We start from the raw sequence: 24,299 nt of genomic DNA, 5'->3' as shown, positions 1-24,299 counted from the left end.
CAAATTCAAGCACATTATTTCATGCAGTGCCAACTAACCTGCAGTCCATTCATTCCTATGGAAGGACAGCATTTTTAAAGAGAAACAAAAGAGCACAAAACTTTCAAGAATAATTTTATTAATTTCGCAGAAATGCTAGTTAAGGGAGGAAAGCACCAGAGCCAAGCTCAACTACAGAAAAGACCATGGTGTACAGTACTGTGTTTATTCCCCTCAGCAAACTCATGCTATGAAACAGCATGACAAAGTTGAAAGCGTGTGCTCCACCGTACGAGTCTTTACTTTAGTATATACCACAATATTCCTTGAAAACAGTAAGGAACCTGCCCACTCCTGTAGTTGCACAATGATGAATATCTAAGCCAAAGTGCTATTTTAGGCAAGCATAGATCTTGTGAACAGCCTTGGTAAGAGATGATACTCATCCCATATGGGCACAAGAGATGACATTACTACTAAATGCCTTAAAGTTCAATGCCATTTCTGTCATGGTCCCACACATACATAATGACATTATAATTTAATGCCACTTGCGATGTAGTGCATTCACACAACTCATTCGTCTGTTGTCAAATGCATACTGCGACCATTTGTTAACAGTTGCAACTACACACAAAAAACAATTCTGAAATAAACTGAAATTATTCTACATAAAATACGCCTATTATTATTTTGTGTGGCATGTATTTACCTGCTAATTTTTTTAAGTGCCATTACAATTGCAAACAAGCTTAGTGCGTGCACTGCCACTATTATCATCATTGAATTTAATTAAAAATGCGCATGTAGCACTAACGTTAGATCTAATGGAATTAAGTAACTTAAAGGTGAACTGTAAAAAAATTTTGGACGGTATAAAAGCCTAGTTACAGATAGTGTAGATATATAGCAGCTTCTGCGAAAATTGTAATACTAAAAATACAAGTGCATCATGTGTCATGAAAAGCTTGCAAAAATAAACACTTTTGATTTTTTTTTTTAAATGGCACCATTACCACTCGCACGGAATGACACAGTACATAAAATGCCGAGAACCTATGCGCCTCAGCATGACCCCCAAGTTTAGACGGTGACTGCAGAGCACTGAAAATCTCTAAGGCGATGTGGTGGGATTCGTGTTACCTCCACCAACCACCAGGTGCATGCATAATCTGCTAAGCTGGTATTAAAGCTGTTATAATAAAGAAATCCGACAACTACTAGCCCTGCAGCTTTGCCACAATTGTTTCAGTAGTATAAAGTGAAATTTCGTTCCAGCTGGGCTTTAAGGTGTGGCAAACTACTGTTCTTTTTCTGGCGCGACACCAGTTTAGACATGAGTGAGTAGTGGCAGACAGCTGAGTGAGGTGAAGAAGAGGAAGTGAAGGTGCAGTAGATCAAGTGACAGGATGTACAAATCATAGAGTTTCACACTATAAAACCTAGAGGAAAATGTGGCGCTGCTGCGCCGTGGTATGCAAGGGAATGCCGGTATATTGTGGATTCGGATTGCCATCGTTCTTGGAGAGCCCGAACGCCTTGAAGACATGCCCAGCTAGCACCGTTCTGTCTGTCACAATGATTCATTTCCTGCTAAAACAGCACGTAAAAAACTGCTTTAGCTTTATTATTACACAAAAACATGTTTTGTTTAATTTCGAGGACATACTATTGGATGCACAATTCTATGAAACGTAAAAAGTATCAGCTGGCCGCTAAAGTTGGAGGGCAGACGAGAAGATTCTCGCTCACTTTGGAACAACTTGTCGTCTGTTCTTGCTTTTCTTCGCTTGATGCTGCATTGTAGGTGAGTAAACTTTATTGAGAGATGTAATATGAGTGAATGAAAGCCTTTTATGTAGATTTTAAGAACGCGTTATTTGTGTAGCCATATCCACGTTTTAGACGAAGCCTCGTACAACACCAGCCAACACAAGCCTCGCAGACACATATCCCGTCATTCCCATGAGGGCACGGCAGCCCTTTAAGAAACTCGCATAGACGGTGGCGCCAGTTTACCCTCTAGGTGTTATAGTGAGAAACTCTATGGTACAAATAAAGCCCCGGTGTTCTTAACTGTACTTGGTGGCTCCACAGCTACTGGTGACCCGGACTACGAACGCGACCTTCAATGGATCAACACAAGACTCCAGACGACCTCAACCCCGCTCCTACTACCTCTGCAACTGGTCAGGTACCTTCTACGGATGTTATAGGAGCTATAGCCACTATTACGCTACCACAGTTATGGTTTGCTAATCCCATGTTATGGTTCATACAAGCTGAGAACAAGTTCTGCATTCGTCACGTCACGTCAGAAGTTCTCAAGTGTGAACTCCTGCTTGAAGCCTTGCCGCTGCAGGCCATGGCCAAGATACGCGACATCCTCGTACAGCCACGTGACGAAACTCCATATACGACAATCAAAAAGACTCTTCTTCGCCGTCTCATCCCGCCTGCCCATCGGCATATTCAGCAGCTCCTTAACAACGAAGAGCTCGGTGACAGACGCCCAACCCAGTTTCTACGTCACCTGCAACACCCAATTGGTGGCCAACTAGACTCCTTGGATTCGGCCATATTACGTGAGTTGTTTCTACAGCGTCTTCCAGCCAAGGTACACATGGCTGTCCTCACAGCTAAGCATAAGTCCTTGTCAGAACTCGCCGAACTGGCCGATGATATGATGGACGTCGCTCCGGCAGTCATAAATGCTGTTCGTAGCTCTCCACTTCCTGAAGTGGATTCCCTTTGGGAAACAGTAAAAGGACTCACATCTCAAGTCGCCGACTAGCGTCAGGAACTGCGCAATACTTGCAAATTCAATGACCCACCCTGTCCAACTCATCAGCATCTCACACAGCCTTCTATGCAACGGCCGTTTCAACATCCTGAGCACAGTTTTTCATCACAGAACCTGTGCTACCCACCAACGTTTTCATGTCACAGCTCATCGATTTGTTACACCCTGTTCATGGCACATGGGAAACGCTCAGGCTGGTCATCAATAACAGCGGTGGGTGATAATGGCCATACGTCAAGCCACCTTTTCTATATAACCTACCGAACCACAGGACTGTGTTTGTTGGTAGACACTGGTGTGGAGGTCAGCATAATTCCTGCATCCAAAGCTAACTGGCGTCTCCACGCAAAGTCAACACCCCTACAAGCTATCAACTCTTCCGTCATCGCAACTTACAAACAGAAGTCGCTTACGCTCGATCTCGGTCTTAAGAGAAGGTTGCAATGGCTATTTTGGATAGCATACGTCCGCTATGCCATCTTAGGGGCTGATTTCTTTAGAGATTTTCATCTGCTCGTGGACATGAGCCGCTGTCGCCTGGTGGATAACATCACGGGTCTGCCAGTCAACTGTTTTCTGTCGTACGCTACTGCCCTCAACCCTACTTTCGTCAAACTGCCTACCTCCATCATATGCAGCTCTACTCAATGAATTTCCAGAGATTACTACACAGTCTCCGATGGATAAAACCCCTAAACACACCACACTGTGACCCATTGTAGTTACCACAGGTCCGCCCATTCACTGCCACCTTTACCGACTTGGTCCTGATAAACTTCGAGTTGCTCGCAATATTTCGAGCATATGTTGCAACTAAAAATCCTTCACCCATCATCAAGCTCGTGGTCGTCGTCACTACACATGGTACCTAAGAAGATCAATGATTGGCGGCCCTGTGGTGATTATCGCGCACTGAATGCGGTCACTGTTCCCGACCGATACCCGCTACGCAATATTCAGGACTGCACTGCCTTTTTAACCGGCACAACAATATATTCGTAAATTGATCTCGTGAGAGCTTATCACCAGATCCCAGTAGAGCCATCCGACATCCCAAAAACTGCTATAACTACCCCATTTGGCCTTTTTGAGTATTTACGCATGCCTTTTGGTTTGTGCAACGCAGCTCAAACTTTTCAGGGTTTTATAGACGAAGTCAACAGAGGCTTACCGTTTTGTTTTGCCTACATAGATGATCTTCTCGTCGCCAGCAAGGATGCTGAAACCCACAAAGCACATCTACGTCAACTTTTCACTCGACTTCGTGATTACGATCTCGTCATCAATGTTGATAAATGTCAGTTTGGGGTTCCGGAGATAGATTTCCTCGGACATCACCTCACCAATCATGGTATCACTCCGCTGTCTGACAAGGTTCAGGCCATCATCGACTACCCGCCACCAAAGTCCACACGTAGCTTGCGACGTTTTCTCGAACTCGTCAATTTTTATTGCCGCTTCATCCCGGCATACTCTAAGTTGGTGCAGCCTCTTGAAGCACTTCTTTCCACTTCGAAAGCTGAGTCTACCACACTTCCTTGGGACACGGTCATTGATCAAGCTTTCGCCGCCGTTAAGACCGAAATTACACAAGCCACCCTCCTGCACCACCCTTCACAGACCACTCCGACTAGCCTTATTTATGGTGAACGCTTCTTCGGAAGCCGTGGGAGCCGCTCTTCATCAGTGGATTAATGGTGCATGGGCCCCCATCTCCTGCTTTTCCCACAAGTTACGCGACATTCAGCGCTGATACAGTACTTTCGGATGGGAGCTCTTCGCAGCCTACCTTGCAATGAAGCATTTCAGGTACTTCCTTGAAGGGCGACAATTTATCATTCTTACCAACCACAAACCACTTGTTTCCGCTTTATGTTCCTGCAGTGCCACCCATACGCCTAGAGAGCTCCGGCAACTTGCTTTCATTGCCGAATTCACGACAGACATACGCTATGTCAAAGGCAGCCTTAACACGACAGCGGACGCTCTCAGTCATATTAGCATCAATGCCACGACAAGTTCTATCCACCTTTCGTTGTCTTCACTCACGGCGGCACAAGCATCCGACGATGAACTTCACGACTCCGATTTTCTACATCACTCCACTAGGAGCAAGTCAACTTTCCCAACCATGACGTCACAACTCTGGTGCGACGTTTCACCTAACTGTACCCACATTTATGTTCCTTCTCTTCTTCATTCTACTGTTTTTGATACACTGCGCTCAATCTGCCATCCACGCGTACGTGCCACGCAACACCTTATCACCGAATGGTACGTCTGGCCGTGCGTATGCACAGATATACGTGACTGGGTCCACACTTGTACAGCGTGTCAACGTATCAAGGTGCAATGACACACCAAGCCTCCATTGGGAAAATTCCCTCTCCCCAGTGCACGTTTTGACACCATTCATTTGGAAATCGTTGGACCTTTGCCACCATGCCATGGTAATACGTATTTGCTTACGTGTATTGATAGGTACACACGGTGGCCTGAAGCAGCTCCAATGCCTGACATAATGGCAGAGACAGTTGCTCATACTGTTCTGTCGACCTCGATTAGCTCGATTTGGTGTGCCATCAACTGTGACCACTGATCGAGGCAGAGAGTTTGAGTTGGCACTTTTCACATCTATAACATCCCTTCTGGGTTGTGTGCGCATTCGCACAACTGCTTGCCATCCTGCATCCAACAGTGTCATAGAGAGACTACATCGTCACTTGAAAGCAGCACCTTCCAATCGTGCTGCTCGGCCTTCGATGAACACTCCGACCAGAACTTGCCTGCTCTGCAGCTGAGATGGTTTACGGCTGCACCCTCCATTTGCTGGGTGACCTCGGTCAACCCCGTATCCATGCCAAATGTTTCAGATCCATGTTCTTTCACGCAGCATTTATGGATTTTCATGCAAAACTTGCATCCATCGCCAACCTCTGCTCACACGAATAAGCACAACATTTTCCTACCCTCAAACCTGTAAACATCCTCACACGTTTCTGTTCATGTTGACACGCCTCGTCGTTCTCTTCAGCCCTGCTACGACGGTCCTTTCCAAGTCATCAAACGTTCTGAACACCATTTCACAATCATGCGCAATGGGTGTGAAGCCACAGTTGCTATTGCAAGGATCAAACCGGCTCCAATTATCAACACCTCTGTCTGACCACCCCTTCAAGTGACCATGGCCACTTGTAAACAGGGGGGACCCATCTGTTGCAAACTGTTCTTCCTTCTTCTGGCGCGTCGCTGGTTTAGATATGAGCGAGTAGTGGGGGACGGCTCAGTGAGGTGAAGGAGAGGTAGTGAAGATGCAGTAGGTCATGTGCAGGGATGTACAAATGAAGCCCCAGTGTTCTTAACTGTGCTTGGTGGTTCCACAAAGGTTATAGACACTTAATGGCATTAACCTCACCAATTAGGGATGGTTAGCGCCAACAACACTGACCACAAGAAACACTAACTAAAAAAAAAGGTTTAAGATTCATTATGGGAGCCTTGTTCAAAATAAATAATTGTAGCTGCTTTTGCCTGTCTGTCTTCTGCCACATTCCTTCCCAACCAGACAGACCTTGAACTTACAATCTTGCTCATAAAGTTACATGGACATTTTTGTGCTTTTTGCTCCTATCTCTTTAAACACACTGAGGTGTCAAAAAAGTAAAAGGCATACTTTTAACAGTTTTTCTGAATGTCATAAGTGGTGGAAAAGGCAAGGAACCAGAAGCACAGGCACAGCAGTGGAAATAAGTGGTAGAAAAGGCAAGGAATCAGAAGCACAGGCACAGCAGTGGAAAAAGTGAAGCAACTGATGTGGAGAGTCCAGAAAGGAGCATGCTTAAAACTTGTCACACTCAGTACAGGCATGCAAGAGAAGAGAATGAGCAAATGCAGTAAGACGACATGTCACTCCATATAAAATCCTGTGGGCTACCAGAACGTTCGCCATAGCTTGGGTAACCTTGAAGTACTATACATATTGTATGTGGCAAAGCAATGCAATGTATGGACCCCAGTATGCGGCAAAGTTAGGTAATAAGCACTGTAATTGACAATTAATAGTCCTGATGGAAAAAATCCACGGGCTTCCTGGTAACATGACTGAGGTGTGCACTAACTACTGTGTAAGAAGCTTATAGGTAGCTTGATTGGATCAGTCTTTACAGTAACATATGTTCTCCGTACCTTTGTGAATGTTCTTAGTTATTTATACAAGGCTAACATAAATAAAGCTTAAGCATTATCAACAATGGCTGTGTGCTGCGACTTGCATTGTCTGCCATCTAAGATCGAGAAAATTACCGACATAACTGTTCCACTCTGCCCAGAAGTCTATAAAGCATTGGTGGTTTGAAAAGCACGAACTTCAGCAGACAAAGTAACAAGTGTACACCCGTGAGCAAAAGTATATGGACCAGGGGTTGCGCGAAAAGGCTGATTTTTTCCTCTGCCTATGAACGCAACTTAAAATTTAGGACTGAACTCCAAACTTGGCATTGCGAACTTTTCAGTGTACTCATCAATTTCAGTTTATGCTTGGTAAATACGAAGAAATTCACTTTTTTCGGCGACCCTGTGGTCCGTATACTTTTGCTCACGGGTGTACATACAGAACCTAATGAAACATACTTGGTTGCTTCTATGGGCAATGAAGCAATGAGCACATCAAAGGAGCTGTCAGTTTGTACAGAAGACCAGTCAATTACAGTTCTAAAATGTAACAACTTGGCCACAATTCACTCACTTTTCATGTAGTTTTCTTTTCTTAAAGGGGCCCTCAATCACTTTACATTGAAGTTAAGAAATGTCTTTGACATTAAATTAGACTGTTTCAGAAATACTTTACTGCAAAAAGCACTTTAATACGTTGAGCAGAAGTGGAGTCAAGCATGCCATTTGTGGTGCTTCTGCTCTTTCTTCAATCACTTGTACGGCGAAAGCTACTGCGGAGTGGGGTGTGCCCACAATGCTCCACCTACTGAATGTTACTGTGGTGCGCTCTTCAAATTTGATTTTGGACGTTCACGTAGATGCCACTATTTCCGATTTTGGCGCCTATGATGCACCAAACGCGGTTGTCCTCAGTGATCCGCAGTGCGCTCAGAAAGTGAACTCGTCGCGGCACCTTGCAGCGGCCACGGTATCTACGCTACATAGCAGACCGGAGCTACATGCAACTGCAGTGCGTATGCACTGCGTTATTTTGTGCATGTCAAGGCTTGAGTGCATGTTCGCACTCATATGCTTCAGTCTGGCCATGCTACGTGGTGCGGACCGGCTTCCTCCTGCACCAGCTTGACCGACGGATAGTAGCCACATCCAACTTGAGCGTTTTGAAGTGCTATCAATAGCTCAATACGAAGTGAAGTCTGCAAAGGCATCTAACCAGGTCCGGTTAGGAGTGAGCGCGCGTGTGGTCTGACCTAAGTTTCACGTTGTTTGAGGCTAGTTGAAAGTCCAAAACAAGTCGAATTTAGCGAGACCCGATGGCTAAGACACCGATAAACAGGGTGGCCAGAGTTTAATTCCTATCCGGGCGGCCGGGGTCAAGTGTCACCACACGATAGTCGGCTCCTTCCATAAGTATGTAAGTATCAAAATTCGAAAACAGGTTTTAGCTTACTTCAGCCTGTTCATTAAACTGCGTCAATAAATATACACAGTAACAGTAGGAAGAAGCACACCGATCCAAACACCCTTCTTGATTGATGTCAGCTATTGGCCAATAGCAGCCGCGTATGAGAATCTGCTATATTACGAAATAAATTGTCCAGAAAAGAGTGAGGAGCAGGCTTCTGTTGAAAAATGAGCGTTTGAGAGAAAGGTGACTTCACGCTCCACATGCAAGCTCCAGGTGCCGCGCACGACTGCAAAATTTGGCTGGGATGTCCACAGAAGCATATGCTATTCACAGACTGTGTTTTTTTTGTCAAGCCCAAGGGTTAGTTCAGGACCCCTTTAATGTAAGAATCTTTATACAATTATGAAAGCAGCATCTTAAGAGTAACTTAACAGGCCTAAATTTTTTTTCTTTAGGTTATAGCTTTCAACAAAAAATGAACATGAACCTTTATAAGTGCTTTTAAGTCTCATTTATTTTTGCTTTGCCATGATTATAATAATTCTAGACATGCTACGTCAACAAAAGCATTTCAAGTAGTCTGACTAGATAAATGTATTTTATTTAATTCACCCCAACTTGCACACTGCAAGTTGTCATAGCCAGGGAAGAACAGTTATTGAATGGCATTAGCCCACACTTGATTTGACATCAAGTGTGAGATGTCTGTTACACTGAACAACTACTTTATATCAGTAGTATATCAACCCCCGAATTCTAATTTTTCTTACTTTATTTTGAAGGTATTTTCACTGCAGCAGGCATTAACAAGTTAAATATGGTTTGTGACCGTGATGTAAACATTGATATGATGGTAAATTCCTCCATGGCAAGTCAGATAAATTGGTTATTCTAAAGCTTAAGCTTAATGAGCACTATTTATAAAACTGCCCAACCATCTATATTATTTAGCGTTTTCTTACAAGCTCAACTATGAGCAATACAAAAACTGAAGTTTTATCACATGATCTAAGTGATCAATTTCACATTGGTTGATACCTTCACATTTCTGTTGACGACACCAACATTCAGTGAAATTTTATTTAATTCCATTCCATTTCGATAGAGCATTTATATCATCTCATACTGTATTTGTATCTAAGATGCTTAAAAATAGAGTGCAAGAATAAACAGGTGACAGCACCAGCGCACTGGTCAACAGCTTAATGTGAAATGTGGCCTTGGCTTCTACCAGTGTTTTACAATGCAAACCCTAGATGGTGCCTCTAGTCTGCACTTTGAAGTGAATTCGAAACCATGTGATAGGCCACGGCAGGGAGGTATACACATCAGAGCCTGCATTCACACATGGTAGAATGAAACAGTTTGTGAACTGCCATCTTTCTAGGCATGCATGAACAGCCCTTAGATTACAATGTTGGCTTTCTATGTGCAGTGTGCTCAAGGACAGATTTTACTCAATGAAAGAGCCATGTGTTAATACTGAGCATACAGGCGTCTCCTCATCCAGCAGCATTTTGGGTAACACTAGCTAGCTAAGGCAACATAATGAAGCTGAGTCAAGGCAAAGGTACATGTTGGCACTGTTGTAGCACCCACTGAAATAAATATTACTAGCATCCTGCACACAATTGGCTGTAATCCCCAAGTCTTGTCAGAAGAGTGTGAAATAGAAAGTTTCCTTTCTTCGTTCAACTTGTGCTTTTAGAGTAAAATAAGCATAGAACCCATCAAATCTGACGTTTCATGGATGGACTGTGGATTAAAACCTTCAGAAGGTAATAAACAGAGTATAAATAATCCTAAGTGTCCCTTCACATAAACATGTTTCTTACCAAATTTAAATCTACATATGAAAAGCAATTCACCAGGACCAGTATAAACAATCTCAGAAAGTTAGAAAACTACAGACATACTATAATGATCTACAGAAGGAAATTCGGATGAAGTATTCACTATAGATCAAATTCTATACCCATTGTGATCCAGAGCTATTAAAAATTGTTAAGCAGTTCCGAGTCACCTGAATAAAATAATAAATTGCGCTAATAATGATTACTTTACCTATGCCTTTAAGACCAGTCAATTAAAAGAAAAGATCTCTTTCCGCACCAGTGATCCAGACACATTAATCACAGAACTGAGCATTCACTGCAGAAACATCACGGAAAGTGAACTGCGAATATCATTTGGTGATTCCCTCTATGTTTCCCACCTGTCCCGAATGACAGTAGATGACATCATATATGATACCTCAAACCTGCGTGCACAAAATTGTTTTCTTTAAGTTCCTTATTCAAGTAAATGGTTCTTCCAATGATTAAGAAGATAAAGAGTAGTAGCTCTTGTGATTTCTTTAGGTATAAAGGCTCAGCCAGTTAAATTTGTAGTGCAAATTATTGACGGCCCACAAATCTACATCTTTAATTTCTGTTTCGCAACTGTTATGTTTTCTACCCAATTACAAATCGAGTCAATGTCGCTTTTGAGAAAGATGACATAAAAAAACCTAGATAACTACAGGCTGCTCAATTTCTATATATTGCCTACATTTCAAAACTTCTATAAAACGCAATTCTTTCACATGTAGCATTTTTATAGACAACCATAATTTAGTAATGGACTCACAACGTAGTTTTAGAAAAAATCACTCTGCCGATGTTGCTGAACTGAACCGAAAAGTTTAGTTTGCAAAAATTTGGACAAAATCACTCTGCACTGGGCATAGTCATTAATTTCAAGAAAACTTTTGATTCCATTAATTGCACCTTAGTGCTGCAAAAGTCTGAATAATTTGATATACATGTTTAGCACTAAACATAGACACATAATACCTTGAAAACAGCCAACAATGTGCGTCATCAAAGAAAACTTCATTATTAGTTGAAAGACATTATTCAGTGTTCTCCAAGGTGACACATTGTGACCCAATTTCTTCCAACATCTATAAATCAGAACACACAGCCAATCACACTCAGCTGATCAGCTCACACTCACAGCCAATCACACTCACAGCCAATCAGCACTTCAGCAGCAGCTGAAATGGACAATGCACTACGTGGACTCCTACAGTACACCCCCCGAGATTATTTCTTGCCAACTGTGATAGTAAAGCTCTTTTCAGTCGAGGAAATATTGTTCCATGTAAGTCAATTTGTCTTTTCATAATGGCTGACAGATTTAAAATTTATAACAAACTAATGAATATAACAAAGTTAATGTCATTCTTCTTGAAATTCCCATAGAAACCCATGCATTTAAAATGGAATTTTAATGAAGTTAAGTTTTTCTGAAAAGGGGTAAAATGAATTACCCCCCTTTTTTTTTTTTAATTCTAGAACAATGATTTACTGTAAATTCCACACTGACTAGACGTAATCCTGGTGATACACAACGTTGCTAGCAACTCGCCTGATTCAGCAGTTCAGAAAGCTGTTGGCCATGCGCAATGCACCAAAATGGCCATGGCGCAAAGTTGGTGGTCGCTCCCACAATCTACTCCCACATTCTACACTCTTACCACTGCCGTCTTCGCCACAGCACACTACCGCCAATGCCGACTCCTGCACTCCGCGCACCAGACAAGCAGTGCCTTAATTCCGAAACACGTACAGCAGAGCGTGTGCCTTGTGGCACATGCTGCGGCCCCTAAGTGTGGCTGTGATTAACTGCTGCACATACACAGTCAAATTAAGAGGCAACTTTTCACTTGCTCTTATGTTCTCATCAATTGCTCATCAGCATATCAGCTTTTCATGAGTGTGCAGACGGAGTGCAGCAAGCCTCTGATTTCATATGACGCTCATCACCGGATGCCCAGCTTAAAAGTTGTTTGGAAACATCTACTCATGTCGAGCAATTAGTGTTGAAAGAAATCAGAGGACTGCAATGCTCTGCCCGAATGTTAACAAAAACCCTGACAAGCTGGGTGATCACCAAAACATAAGAGCAGGACGCAAAGCCACAAACTCATTGACTTCACATGTGCAATAGTTTACTGCAACAACCGTCAGACAGCGTGACATGCACTATCACCGGCAAATTGAATTGTTTATGCCACAAGACTAAATTGACACTAAATTGACACAAATGCTCTTATTTCCACTCTATCTGCAGCCTTTTGAAAGTGCACATAAATAGTTTCAGCATACCCAATTGTAACTAGACCCTTTATCTCCCTGCTCCGCGGCCAATGTTGAAAGGTTAAAGCTAAGTAATTTTACTCCTTCTTCAACTTCTTTATAGTGATGTTTTACTGCAATTAACAAGAAAAAGAAATGAAACTAGCAAAGAGTGGCTGATACGTAGCACCAAAAGAAACTACACTCATAACTTAAAATACTCTCATAAGACCCATTTTTGAATATGCTGACACTATCTGGAACCCCTACACAATTTCCTATATTAATAAAAAAGCTATTCAAAAAGCTGCTCAGAAAAAAAGCTATTCATTTTATATATCCCCGTTCTGATGAAAACTCTTCACCATCGTCTCACTCATAAGGATGTTCTAGGCTTGACTCCTCTGCCAGCATCACATTGAGTCTCTAAAGCTCCTGCACTCCCTGCTTTGCTCACACTACTACGCCTTGTCCAACATCTACCTGTAACGTGCAAAGTCATTAGCTACAAGAAAACGTCATGAGCAATTGCCATTTACACTTACATCAATATACATTTAAATAGTTTTTCCATAAGACTATTAAACAATGTTTACACTTGAAGGAATTCTTGAATGCAACTGAATGCTCTCCAAAACCTGCTTTCATGAGGAGCAGTTTCTTGATTAGCCTTTCTTGTATTTTAATGTTTTTTGCTGCTTTCTTTTATCACTAGTAATTTTGTGTGCGAGTGTGAATGCATGTGGCTGTGTTTTCCCACTCCTGTGATAGCCCCATTAAGGGCCGCAGTATTTGGAAATAATAAATAATAATAAACTACATTGCCATTGGCAATATGAGCTCGTGGTTGCTGCGCTTGGGTGCAACTCTGCGACAGTTACCTGTTACCTTTACCCGTTCACCCATGTTCCACCGCAATAAACTTTATTATTACAATGGGTGGAGGTGCTGTGCACTCGCTGAGACAGTCACGTTTCGAGCAAAAGATTAATATATCAAACATCATCACCAACTCTATTTGCTAGTCCTATGAACACTGCAACTAAATTTAAGGCATTAGGTCTTTTTTTTTTTTTTTTGCGCACATGTCCTGGGATTCCCAACTAAAACACATGGCAACAAAATCAGTTTGCTTAACAGGTCTACTCTACAACACCATGTACAATGTACTCTACAACACCATGGACACGTCTTGGTCAGCAAGAGATTTTTTTGTTTTAATGCGAAAGCATTATATGCCCCATTAACGCGAAAATCCGTTGTAGTCAGCGTGACCGAGCGAAGGTACCAAAAATGGCCGACAGCACAAAGAGTAAAAACACGTAAAAAATGCTCGGATTCATGCCAAATTCCTCAGGGAGGTTCCTGTAAACAAAGTAATTTAATGGCTTTGAAATGAAAATTAGGTACATTTCAGTCTGGGTGGGAATCGAACCCATGCCTAAGGGGTGCGAGATGAGCAGGCTTCCCCGACACCATGGTTCTGGTCGACTAAAGGTGTGCCTAGTGCGTGCGTCATTGCACAAGTCACGTCGCAGCCATGCGGCTGACTAAAGGTGTGGCCTAGTGTGTGCGTCAATGGGCACGTGACAGCGCGGCACAGCCAATGGGGAGGAGGTGGTGCCACATCATGAATCTATAAAATGAGCGCATTCATGATGTTCCGAGGTCTACAAATGGTATAATGCTTTCGCATTCCAACATGTAAGCAGTCTCAAGTGTCTCTGCCGAATTTTTTTTATCTCCAGTAGTATTTTGTAGTGTTGGGTACTAGTATGTCAACAAATGTTCAAAACTTACTCTATTATAAAAGGAAATTATAACAATTATTGCAGCTCATCAAGCAGCCAATAAAGCAGCATTCTTTTTTTCAACCTGTCTCGTATTGAAACATGAAAATGAACACCGAGTTCAGAGGCCTGCCATACAAATGAAATGAAAACGGAGTTTCAAGAGCTCTGGCTATCTATTTCAAAACTCTTCACCACAGCTCAAGTTTCACTGAAGTAGTGTCTGGAGTTCATCTGTGTCTGTTAATGCATGACTGTGCGCACGCCAAGTAGGTGGGTAAATTAATGTATGGCTGTTGCTGCTCTTATCTCTATGGCACAGATATTGTTTTACCAAATCTATTGTTACTAAACATCAAAGGTTTAATACACAGCTTTCAGCCTTCTGAGGCGCAAGATATGCATGGCATACAGATATACAATCTGCATATCTTGTCAAAAATACGAATTTTGAGTTGTCCATCTTTTCATTAAGTGCTCATTCCCCTTCACAGCTATTCAATGTAAGGTTCAACTGTAAGCCAATTTTGTATTTGTTTGACTCCATTATGGGAGTGCAAAGAGCCTTCATACTCAGAAGGTGATGAAAAAAGAAAAATCTGGAAAAAAAAAAAGTTCAAGAGGGAAATTAACCCGCTAAAGAATCGACACTTACCAATGCCTTCTCCTGTCTTGCTAGAGGTTTCAAACATTTTGGCCCCAATTTCATCAGCATAATCCAGCACATCATGGTGATTTATTGCCCTGTACTTTCCTTCTTCTTTGATTAAATCATTTTTTGTGCCACAAAGAAAAATTTGGCACTTCTGAAAAAAAAAAAGAAATTATACCTTAATTGCTACACTTCAATAGTTTGTGGCATGATGATGTTATGGATGTTGACTTTAGCTTAAGCAGAGAGTCATTTCATTCACATTCAATGGCCTCTTTTGGCTTTTCCTTTCACAACATACTAGTGGAAGTGCTGCGTAAACACAGTCAGTATCCGGCTAATGTTAATAGAAGATAATTTGGCACTGCAATTGTTCGCCACAATGAGAATCGCAGATGGAACATAATTCTGTCTACCAGTTACCAGTCTACCATGTGCATAACACACACATTGCACCTTTTTTTTCTTTTTGTGCTTCCATTGTGTAGCATACTAGCTTCACATTTGTTCAAAGCAGTTCTATGTTTTACAATCACCAATACTTCATTTCACTGCATGATTTCTAGCACAAACAGATCATAGAACTTTTGAGTATGCATGATAGTAAATCTAGATGATAAGTAGCTTTCACCGTGCACAATTATTTTTTATATTTGAATCAACTAATTCTGGAAACAATGTTCTGAAAACCATTCAATGGCAGAAAGTAAGAGGTCATATAAGACTAAATGCTGACAAAAGTCAACTTGATAAATGCTAATACAAGAATCCACAAGGTTGTTCTAAACTAGAAGAACTATGTTTAAGCAAATCTATGTACTGCTGATTATTCCCATGCTGGATGAACAACCAAACAGGTGGCGCATGCCAGGTTTTCCTCTAGTATTCTAAGTATGTAAGTTTATGCTGGGTAGACCCCCACCCAGTACACGAGAGGCTGCTGGCGCCAGTACAAGCACTATGGAGGCAATCTAAGTCCTCCAGAGCAGAACCAGTTCGCAAGAACTGTCAACAACAGCAAGCCAAGACAACAAGCCAGACCGAGGAGATCTAGATTGCTCCTCTCACAAGTATTTTTCACAGTGTGTAAGCCTAGATTATACTATGGCAATGATTTCGAATGATTAAGTGGTTTTACCATCCAATAGAAATAACACGGCTGTGAAAGACACTATTGTGAAGGGTTCCAGATTAATTTTGACCATTTGGGAGACCTTTCAGAGCTCATTTTAAGCACACGTGCATTTTTGCATTCCACTCCCACTGAAATCTGCCCATGGTGGTCAGCAATTGAACACGCAACCTCATGCTCAGCAACAAAATTCCATAGTCACCAAGCCACTGCAGTGGCTGGGAAAAGATTTGAAGATGTTGAGGGACTGCTTGGACCCCTCTTATCAATTCGTCACTTTTAATAACACGGGCAGCCACAGAAAGCTCACAAATGTTTACTTTGCACTGAAGGTCTCAGTTCCATGGACAACTAGCAATAAGATTAGACGGGCTTTGCAAGGCATGTCTAGAGGAAACGTTGCAGGAGATGGAATAACATGCCATTTGATCAAAGATGGAAGCGATACATTCTACTCGAAAAGTTTGCAACCCTTTATTCGCAATGCCTCAAGACTTCAAGTGTACCAGAGATTTGCAAGAATGGCAACATCCTACTAGTTTATAAGAAGGAAAACGTTAACCCTTTCACTGCCGGTTTTTTTTCTGACTGCTCCTCACCCCCTGCCGGGTATTTTTTTCATGCTGGTTCAGTGGAAATTTCATGCTAGTAATGCACCATGATACTCCCCAGGACACGTAAAGATATTCATCAGCAGTTCTTGAATTTCTTCGTCCGTCAAAGCACGGACGCACGGGCGCGCTGACTCGCCATGGCTGCTGCGCTCTGCCGAGACAAAGCGCCGCGGGTGTAAACACGTGCGCTCCATCCGTTGTCTAAAATTTAATTTACAAGTTCTATGTGTTTAGGTGACCTCTCCATGGATGGCGGGACATGAACGCCATTTTTTTTTTTGCACCAGTTTTCTCGAGCGTGGCAGGGAGTGAGTTTAAAAAGCAACACGAGTATACTCGGGAGTAGCAGGGGGTGCGCGTGGGTGGTTTCACGAGTTATCTCAGTAGTGGCAGTTAAAGGGTTAAATAAGTGCAGAATTATAGGCCCATTAACTTGCTTTCGGTATTGTACATAATATTCACCAAGGAAATTTCCAATAGAACCAGGTAAACAGTTGATTTTAGTCAACACAGAGAACAGGCTGGCTTCTAGACAATGGATCACATCCATGTCATAAATTAGGTAAATGAGAAATCTTCAGAGTGCAACCAACCTCTATATATCTTTCATAGATTACGAAAAGGCACTTGATTCAGTAGAGATACCAGCAGTCATGGAGGCATTGCATAATCAAAGTACAGGGGCCGTATTCTGAAACATTCCACTTCCAAATGACGATAGTTCCCCATTTGCCTTCAGGCACGCGCTGATTGGCTGTTTCAGCAAAATTGGATGAGCTGATTGGCTTGTTGAGCCTGACATCATTCAATTTCGCTCAACCAGCCAATCAGCACGCACCTGAATGCGAACTATCGCCGAAGTGGAACATTTCAGAATACGGCCCCAGGAAGCATACGTGAATATCTTGCGAAATATTTACATAAGATCTCACAGCTAACTTGGTTCTCCACAAGTAGAAAATTACTTATCAAGAAATGGGTAAGGCAAGGAGGCACAATCTCTCCAATGCTATTCACTGAATGCTTAGAAGTATTCGTTTTAGACTGGGAAGGATTAGGAGGGAGGATCAGCAGGAACATCTCAGCAACCTGTGGTTTGCAGGTGGCGCTGTCCTGTTCAGCAAAAATTTAAATAACTTGCAACAAATGACTGAGAACCTTAGCCAACAAAGTGTAAAAGCAGGTCTGAAGACTAAGGTAAGGGTCTGGCAATAGAACTAAAATTCACGATTGGCAGTCAGCTTCTAGAATCTGTGCTAGAGTATGTTTATATAGGCTAATTATACTCACAGGGGATTCTGATGAGAAGGAAACTTACAGAAGAATAAAAATGAGTTGGAGCATATACAGCAGGCATTACCAAATCATGACCGGCAGTTTACCGCTATCCTTAAAAAGAAAAGTGTATATTCACTGCATTCTACTAGTGGGGCAGAAACTTGGAGGTTAACAAAGATGCTAGAGAAGTTAAGGACTCTGCAACGAGCGATGAACTGAAAAATGAGAGGCGTAACATTAAGAGACAGGAAGACAGCAGTGTCACTGAACACTGCTGACAACACTGAACACCACATACAGTCAAACCTGCTTTTTATTGAACATTACCATAATACAGAATAATGTGTTTGCTATATATGAGTTTTCATACTAAGTGGACTGCTTGAAAATAAGGTGGAAATTCAGACGAAAGTTTATGCCGAAAAGCTGTTAGTAAGGGTAGCTTGCATTTTTAATGCGGACAAATTTGTGCTGTTTCTAGGCACTTCAGAGCAGACATATGTAGAGTAACTGTACAGGCTCCCTTTAGGGAGCCAGAGTTGCGCCACTGTTTTTCGCGCTCCACTCGTGCTGCCTCCAGCAATTATAGTGCCACTTAGGGAGCCTACATGCATGCCCTGTTTTAGAGTGGTGATAACACCAAAATTTTGACCGCTATTTACCATAAAATTTGGTGAGTAGCCATTGTGATTCCCAATCTCGCTAGAAGGCTTCCTACTTTTTTTTTTCTCTCACACTCTGATGTACCCACGTTGGCACACAATCTATTAAATTTCCTTAATGAAACCTGCATACGTCTTTAATATACTAGTTGCCTTTTCCTTTTATTTTAACACATCAACCTTATTTTTTTTTTTTCTATTGCATGTCGTGCGACACATATAAAGTAACAAGTTATAAGGCACGGTGACATGCTCGTGGTAGTATTATCTCACGCCAAGAATGTGAACAACATTAAGCATTGTCGTTGCCTTCCACTAGTACATAATATATAAAGGGTATTTTTCCGTGCTAGCCTGTTTACCTAAAACCTAGACGTGCCGTGTACTGCACTCAGACATGCTATATGTTTCTGGATGCCAAGGCCAAAGTTTATGAAAAAAAGTTAATTAGTTTCACGTCACCAAGGGTTGCGGGAAACGTGGTCTGTTGGCTGGTCTTTTGCTATTTTGAGTCCCACATTTTATAATTTGTCGGAAAGCTTAACCCGCCAATTTAGCTGGCAGCGGCAAGTACCCCTACAAAGGATGTCAGCACCCTAAAACAAAGCTTGCATGTAGGCTCTCTAGCACCACTATTCGCCGAGCGCCATCACATGGTCACAACGAGCTACACTGCAGCGCGGAGAAGCTGACACTTCGCAGGCAACGCCAACACGCTGCAGGAACCGGCTGCTAAGCGCAACTGACAGAGGCAATGTTATTATTAATGGTGCTGCTACTCGATATTGCTGGTCAAAAAATGTGTGTGCGCAGGTTTCTTCTTGGTTGAATTGCGGAATCAACGTCACACGATGCATTGACACCTCTTGCATTATGACGAGGTGCAAGTTTTTTTGTTTTTTTTTATGTAAGCACGGCACTGCCAGAAGTTGCACAATTCAATGTACCTACAACAGCTTTACTCGTACAATAAACACGTAAGGCATGCAGCGTTAGTCAGCATGTGTGTCTGCTACATACGAGACCCTTAACATGGCTAAACTCATCCGCAACATGTAAAACGTGACAAGAATATACTAGAATCACTAGAATCAACATAGCAGTATAGGGGGACGTACTGCAAACAATGCATAAGTGTATGCAATTCCTCGCATCATTCACCTGGATCATGATTAATTTCATACTTTACACACATGAAATGTGGGATGTGTGCAGCGCTAATTTTAGAATACATACATTCACGTCTATTAGCTGTCGCGAGCCGTGATCACAGCATTCCTAATAAGAATAATAGCTAATCTATGAAAACAGAGGATTATATTTGATGCTTTACATAGAAATTGGAAAGGCTCACAGACATTGCCACAATGCGCTGGTGTGTGTGTTCGTCACAGGTTGCATTTTCAGTAATAATTAAATAATAAGATACACAAGTGTAAAATTCAGGTTCGTAATCATAAGTTGAGCGATCGACTTGTACTCGCAAAATAATAATGAATAAAAAGAAAGCGAAAAAAAAAAAAAAGCGCGACTCCTACGGGTACAAGGAGTGGCTTTCCAGCATAACATTCGAACCCAAGATGGCGCACCTTGGCACAACTCTGGCTCCCCTAAAGGGAAGCCATACAGTAACTCTAAATATATGCGCATTGCAGAGGCCTTTGGTGAGAATCAGTTGCTCCAAAGATGACATGTAAGAAAGTGCAGTTAAAACATTCAGAGATGGTGGCAATGACTTCCCACATTATTGTTAGTACCATCATTCAATTCTTTACTGTTCACGAATCTGAATTTTGTAGACAATTTCTTTGTTCTTGCAAGGTTGTGCAATGCTGACATTGCTTCATTGTCAGCCTGGGAAAATCAGTCCAATGTAGAATCAGTCCAATGTCCAACAGTAGAAGTTGGCTGTGTCTTGATTATGTGTGTCCACAAGTCTGTGGTCATGACACTACACTAAATCTAACGCTTCTAAAGTTTTTGGAATCATCCTCCTCCATGCTGCCAGTAAATCCTGCCTGGAAGAAGCAGACTAAAATTAAAAGTTTGGTGACCTCAAACCACACCACTTTCACCATTTCCATTGTCATGAATACAGTAATACACAGTATAAATGAGCAGCTGGTTCCTCAATTGCTGTGACTGCGTGCTCAATGGCATAACGGCAGTAAGTCACCTTGAATGCATACATGGGTGATATTAACATCCAGTAGTTGTAGTTTGAGTTTGCACTAGGTGGCAAAAAAAAGGACAGCAGCACGCTGTGGTGATATGCAGGAAGATAAAGTGGTGAAGTCACAGTCAACAATTTCTAACAAGCGCAAGGAAGTAAGCAAGTGTTAAGAAAAATGACAAAGCAAAATTTGGAACTGGTAGCTATGTTTGTGGACTTTAGTAAGTATGCTACCTCATAACACTGTGACCTAGTTTGTTGCGTACAGTGAAACAACTGAAGAATGCAGCCAAAACACAGCAGCATGGCTTCATGTGCAGCTACCTGGGCAAGTCTAGCGTGCTTGTGGGTTTGCTATCATGAATGCACAAGTAGATCACATTTTTTGCGTCTACACATATTCACTATACTGAGGTCAACAGGACACTGCTTGCACAAAAATCGTGACGGTCAAAGCATTTTTGTTTGTAACAGCTGAGATTGTCATAAGTGGACTAGAGGTCAAGATGCAACATGCTGTCGTGGGGGAGAGAGAAGACTCACTAGAAACGTAATGGATGATCCCACTCCTTATCACCAGGAGAAGTCCCATGTGTGAAGATCTCTTTAATACTGTAAACCCAGAAAAAAAAAAAGACAATGCTCACCTCTTCATGCTTGCGCAGCTCATTCACCCAGAACTTTGCCTTCTGGTAGCTTTCCCGGTCAGTGAGGTCAAAGCACACAATAGCAGCACCAGCCCCCCGATAGTAGATTCGACTCATGGCCTCATACCTCTCACTGCCAGCAGTATCCTGGTTAATCAGAAAGACTGCCATCACAGTGCTGCCTCTTTAGAAAGAAACAATCACCAACACAATGCAAACACAATATATATGAACACAAGATGTTCTACTAGCTATCAAAATGGTGCTATATTATAAGTGCAGGCATTGAAAGTACACACCTGCCCACAAAAACATGAATTATATATCCATTAAATACCCACAACTTCATATTTGGCAATATGACCATAGGAGGAATAAGAGCACGTAGCCAAGCAACCCCCTGTGCAAGTCCTCAATAGTTTGCACAGAAAGTATGTGGGAGGAAGAGTAACAAGGAAATACTGAGATGTCCAACCAGAGGATCTCTTTGGCTGGCTACCCCGTACAAAGAAAAAGGGGTAGAAAAGACGAGGGAAAACGAAGTGAAGCAAGGAACTATTCTTGCACATGTTATAGTGCTACATTCCTACACTGTCCAACATGTCCTGCATTGTCAAAGTGCAATCAGTTACTATCAGTCACATATTCTGGCCTCTGAAATAAAGCACCAGCAATGCACTTAAAGCCACTCATAAAGATGTCATCAAGACCAGTGTCCAAGAACCCTGATTGATGAGAGTGGGCAATTGACCAGCTTGTCTAGAGTGGTGGAGAGTGCCGTTCTTTGCACATTAAAATGAGGACATTCACAAAGAATGTGTGCAAGCATTTTGGTGCATGCTCTGAAGCATACAAAACACTAATGCAGTGGTAACAAGCATGAGTGAGAAAGTTCAAATGCAAGAGAACAGAACAGCTCAAAAGCACCAAGTCTGCTAAACAGTGTTGAAATCAGTGATGAGTCAGCATAGCTTGTCACATTGAACACAAACACCACACTGGGCCAACTTCACATTTCTGCGCAGCTGTAAAGGTTGCAAGTGCAATTCTGACTCAAGAATGCATCTTTCCAGTGAGAGCGAAGTGAGACTGCACAGCACAACAATGGTGAACTTTCAAAAGACACAGCAATCTCAATTTTAATGCTTTTTTATACAAACCCCTGTATTAAAGTAATTACATCAATCATCACCACACGAGCTTGCCCCCCCTTATCTAATACAGTCGAGTGCCTATACAACAAAGTGACTGGTAGAATGAATGATTTCGGAGGCCCCAAGCACTTCATTATAAAGGCAGTCGACTGTATTTTTCGCAACAGGGCCATGCAAAATCACATTTCAACAAAGAAAACAGATTTCAGATCAGTCCCTACACAACTTCATCGGAAATATTTTTCATTTGCTCTGGATCTTTATACCACTGTTCAACTCTTGGCTAGACATACACTTTGAGGTCATAAACTTGGACAAAATTGCCACATGGTGTAGGTGTGTTAACAATGATAGCTTTCAAGCACATTACTATCAGTCATGGCTTTCAAAATTCTATGTAAATTCAGTCAGGAATTACGAAACATGGTTACCAACAATACCTTTCAGCTATTAACCCTGATACTTGCTGTCGTAATCGTGTAGTACTGAAAGCGGCAAATAACTTTTTATTTACAAGCAGAGGTACCTTATGGCATTTAATATCCTTATTTGTTTAATAAAGAGGAATGAACTATTACAATTCCAGCATGAACATTGTAAAGATTATATCATACTAAGTCGATAAAACTATATATTGAATTGGTCAATATATTGGTCAATAACTGGTCTATGAAGTGTACAGAAAGCACACCTGACCAGTGTTGACAGCAAAAACGTTACTTCATTACTTCATAATAATGCAACACGGCTCAGTGCGCTTACCCAGATTCCAAGGGTGATCCTCCGATTACGTACGGCGATCTGCTTCGCACCATAAGCAGCGCCTATTGTCTGCAAAATTCAAAACGTGTATTTAGCTACAGCATTGTGTCTGCATGCCACCATTGTGCTCCACTAAAATCTATTCACTTACATTTTGATAAGGAGTAGATGCATCGAAACGGTCGTAGAGGTAGCGCTCGACTAGGCTGGTCTTGCCACCGTATTCTTTGCCTAGAAGAACCACTTTCAGATCCACATGACTCATGGCTATGGTACGTTGGTTAGAGAACCAACCGTAAGACACCGTCGGCTCAGCAAAGGTTCCCCTTCATACAAGAGCACATGATGTCGCAATCTGTTGAACGAAAAATAAAGAGAAAGCAAGCGTACCTGGCATAAAGGTGTGAGCGAGCTAATTTTCATTGATGGCAACTTAGCTTGGCTGCATGGCAAACAAGTCAACCAAACAAACAGGCGCACTTACGAAACTTGTGCAGTGAAATAAAGAACTGACAGAAAACCGTCGACAGGTGTCAAATTCAGTTCTGCTGTTTCGATGAACGAAAACAATGGTTTGCACACACGAGCGACGGCACCTATTTCGTCTCTGTCCAAAGATATCAGTTGTCCCTCTCAGTTTACATGACCGCAACTTCGGCCGAGACCAACAACTTACTTGCAAAACTTATGGCTATGTGGTAACCCATCGGTTCATAAGAAATGACGAGAGGGGAAACATCTTCGCATCAAGACGCAACTCCTTGACGAAAGCGTCCGTTTCCAAAACTTGGCCGCTATTTCTACGCGGAACACCTCGATTACGCGAGTAAACGTTACAGACGTTACTTGCAGCTGCAACTCCAGCTGCGGATGCCTCTTTTGCGCTTGCAAACAAAACAAGTTATCATCATCAAACTTACTGGCTTAGTTTCGACTTCATGTTGGCTTTAT

At 42.1% G+C, this 24,299-nt stretch overlaps 1 protein-coding gene across 11 annotated transcripts in view; it reads right to left on the bottom strand.

Annotated features, from left to right (window-relative positions):
- The window catches only part of LOC119458567 (ras-related protein Rab-24-like), a 30,127-nt gene extending 5,869 nt beyond the window's left edge, over positions 1-24,258 (bottom strand). For 2 of the 11 annotated variants that reach the window (XR_007466422.1, XR_007466423.1), the window contains exons 1-5: positions 23,500-24,258; positions 23,349-23,417; positions 21,433-21,579; positions 14,930-15,080; positions 12,850-12,967 (exon numbers count right to left, since the gene is read on the bottom strand). Coding sequence is in view for 9 of the 11 variants with exons in the window: in XM_049665834.1 (XP_049521791.1) it covers positions 14,930-15,080; positions 21,433-21,579; positions 23,349-23,417; positions 23,500-23,613 (481 nt within the window). In the remaining 2 variants the exon portion in view is untranslated. Of the gene's footprint in view, positions 1-12,849; positions 12,968-14,929; positions 15,081-21,432; positions 21,617-23,348; positions 23,418-23,499 lie in introns of all 11 variants that reach the window. The other 9 variants (XM_049665834.1, XM_049665822.1, XM_049665816.1 and 6 more) reach the window with 9 other exon arrangements.
- Between the last annotated feature and the right edge of the window lie 41 nt (positions 24,259-24,299).

Source organism: Dermacentor silvarum, chromosome 1 (genome assembly GCF_013339745.2).
Source record: "Dermacentor silvarum isolate Dsil-2018 chromosome 1, BIME_Dsil_1.4, whole genome shotgun sequence".
Classification (NCBI taxonomy): Eukaryota; Metazoa; Arthropoda; class Arachnida; order Ixodida; family Ixodidae; genus Dermacentor; species Dermacentor silvarum.
This window is presented reverse-complemented; position numbering and strand designations above follow the sequence as displayed.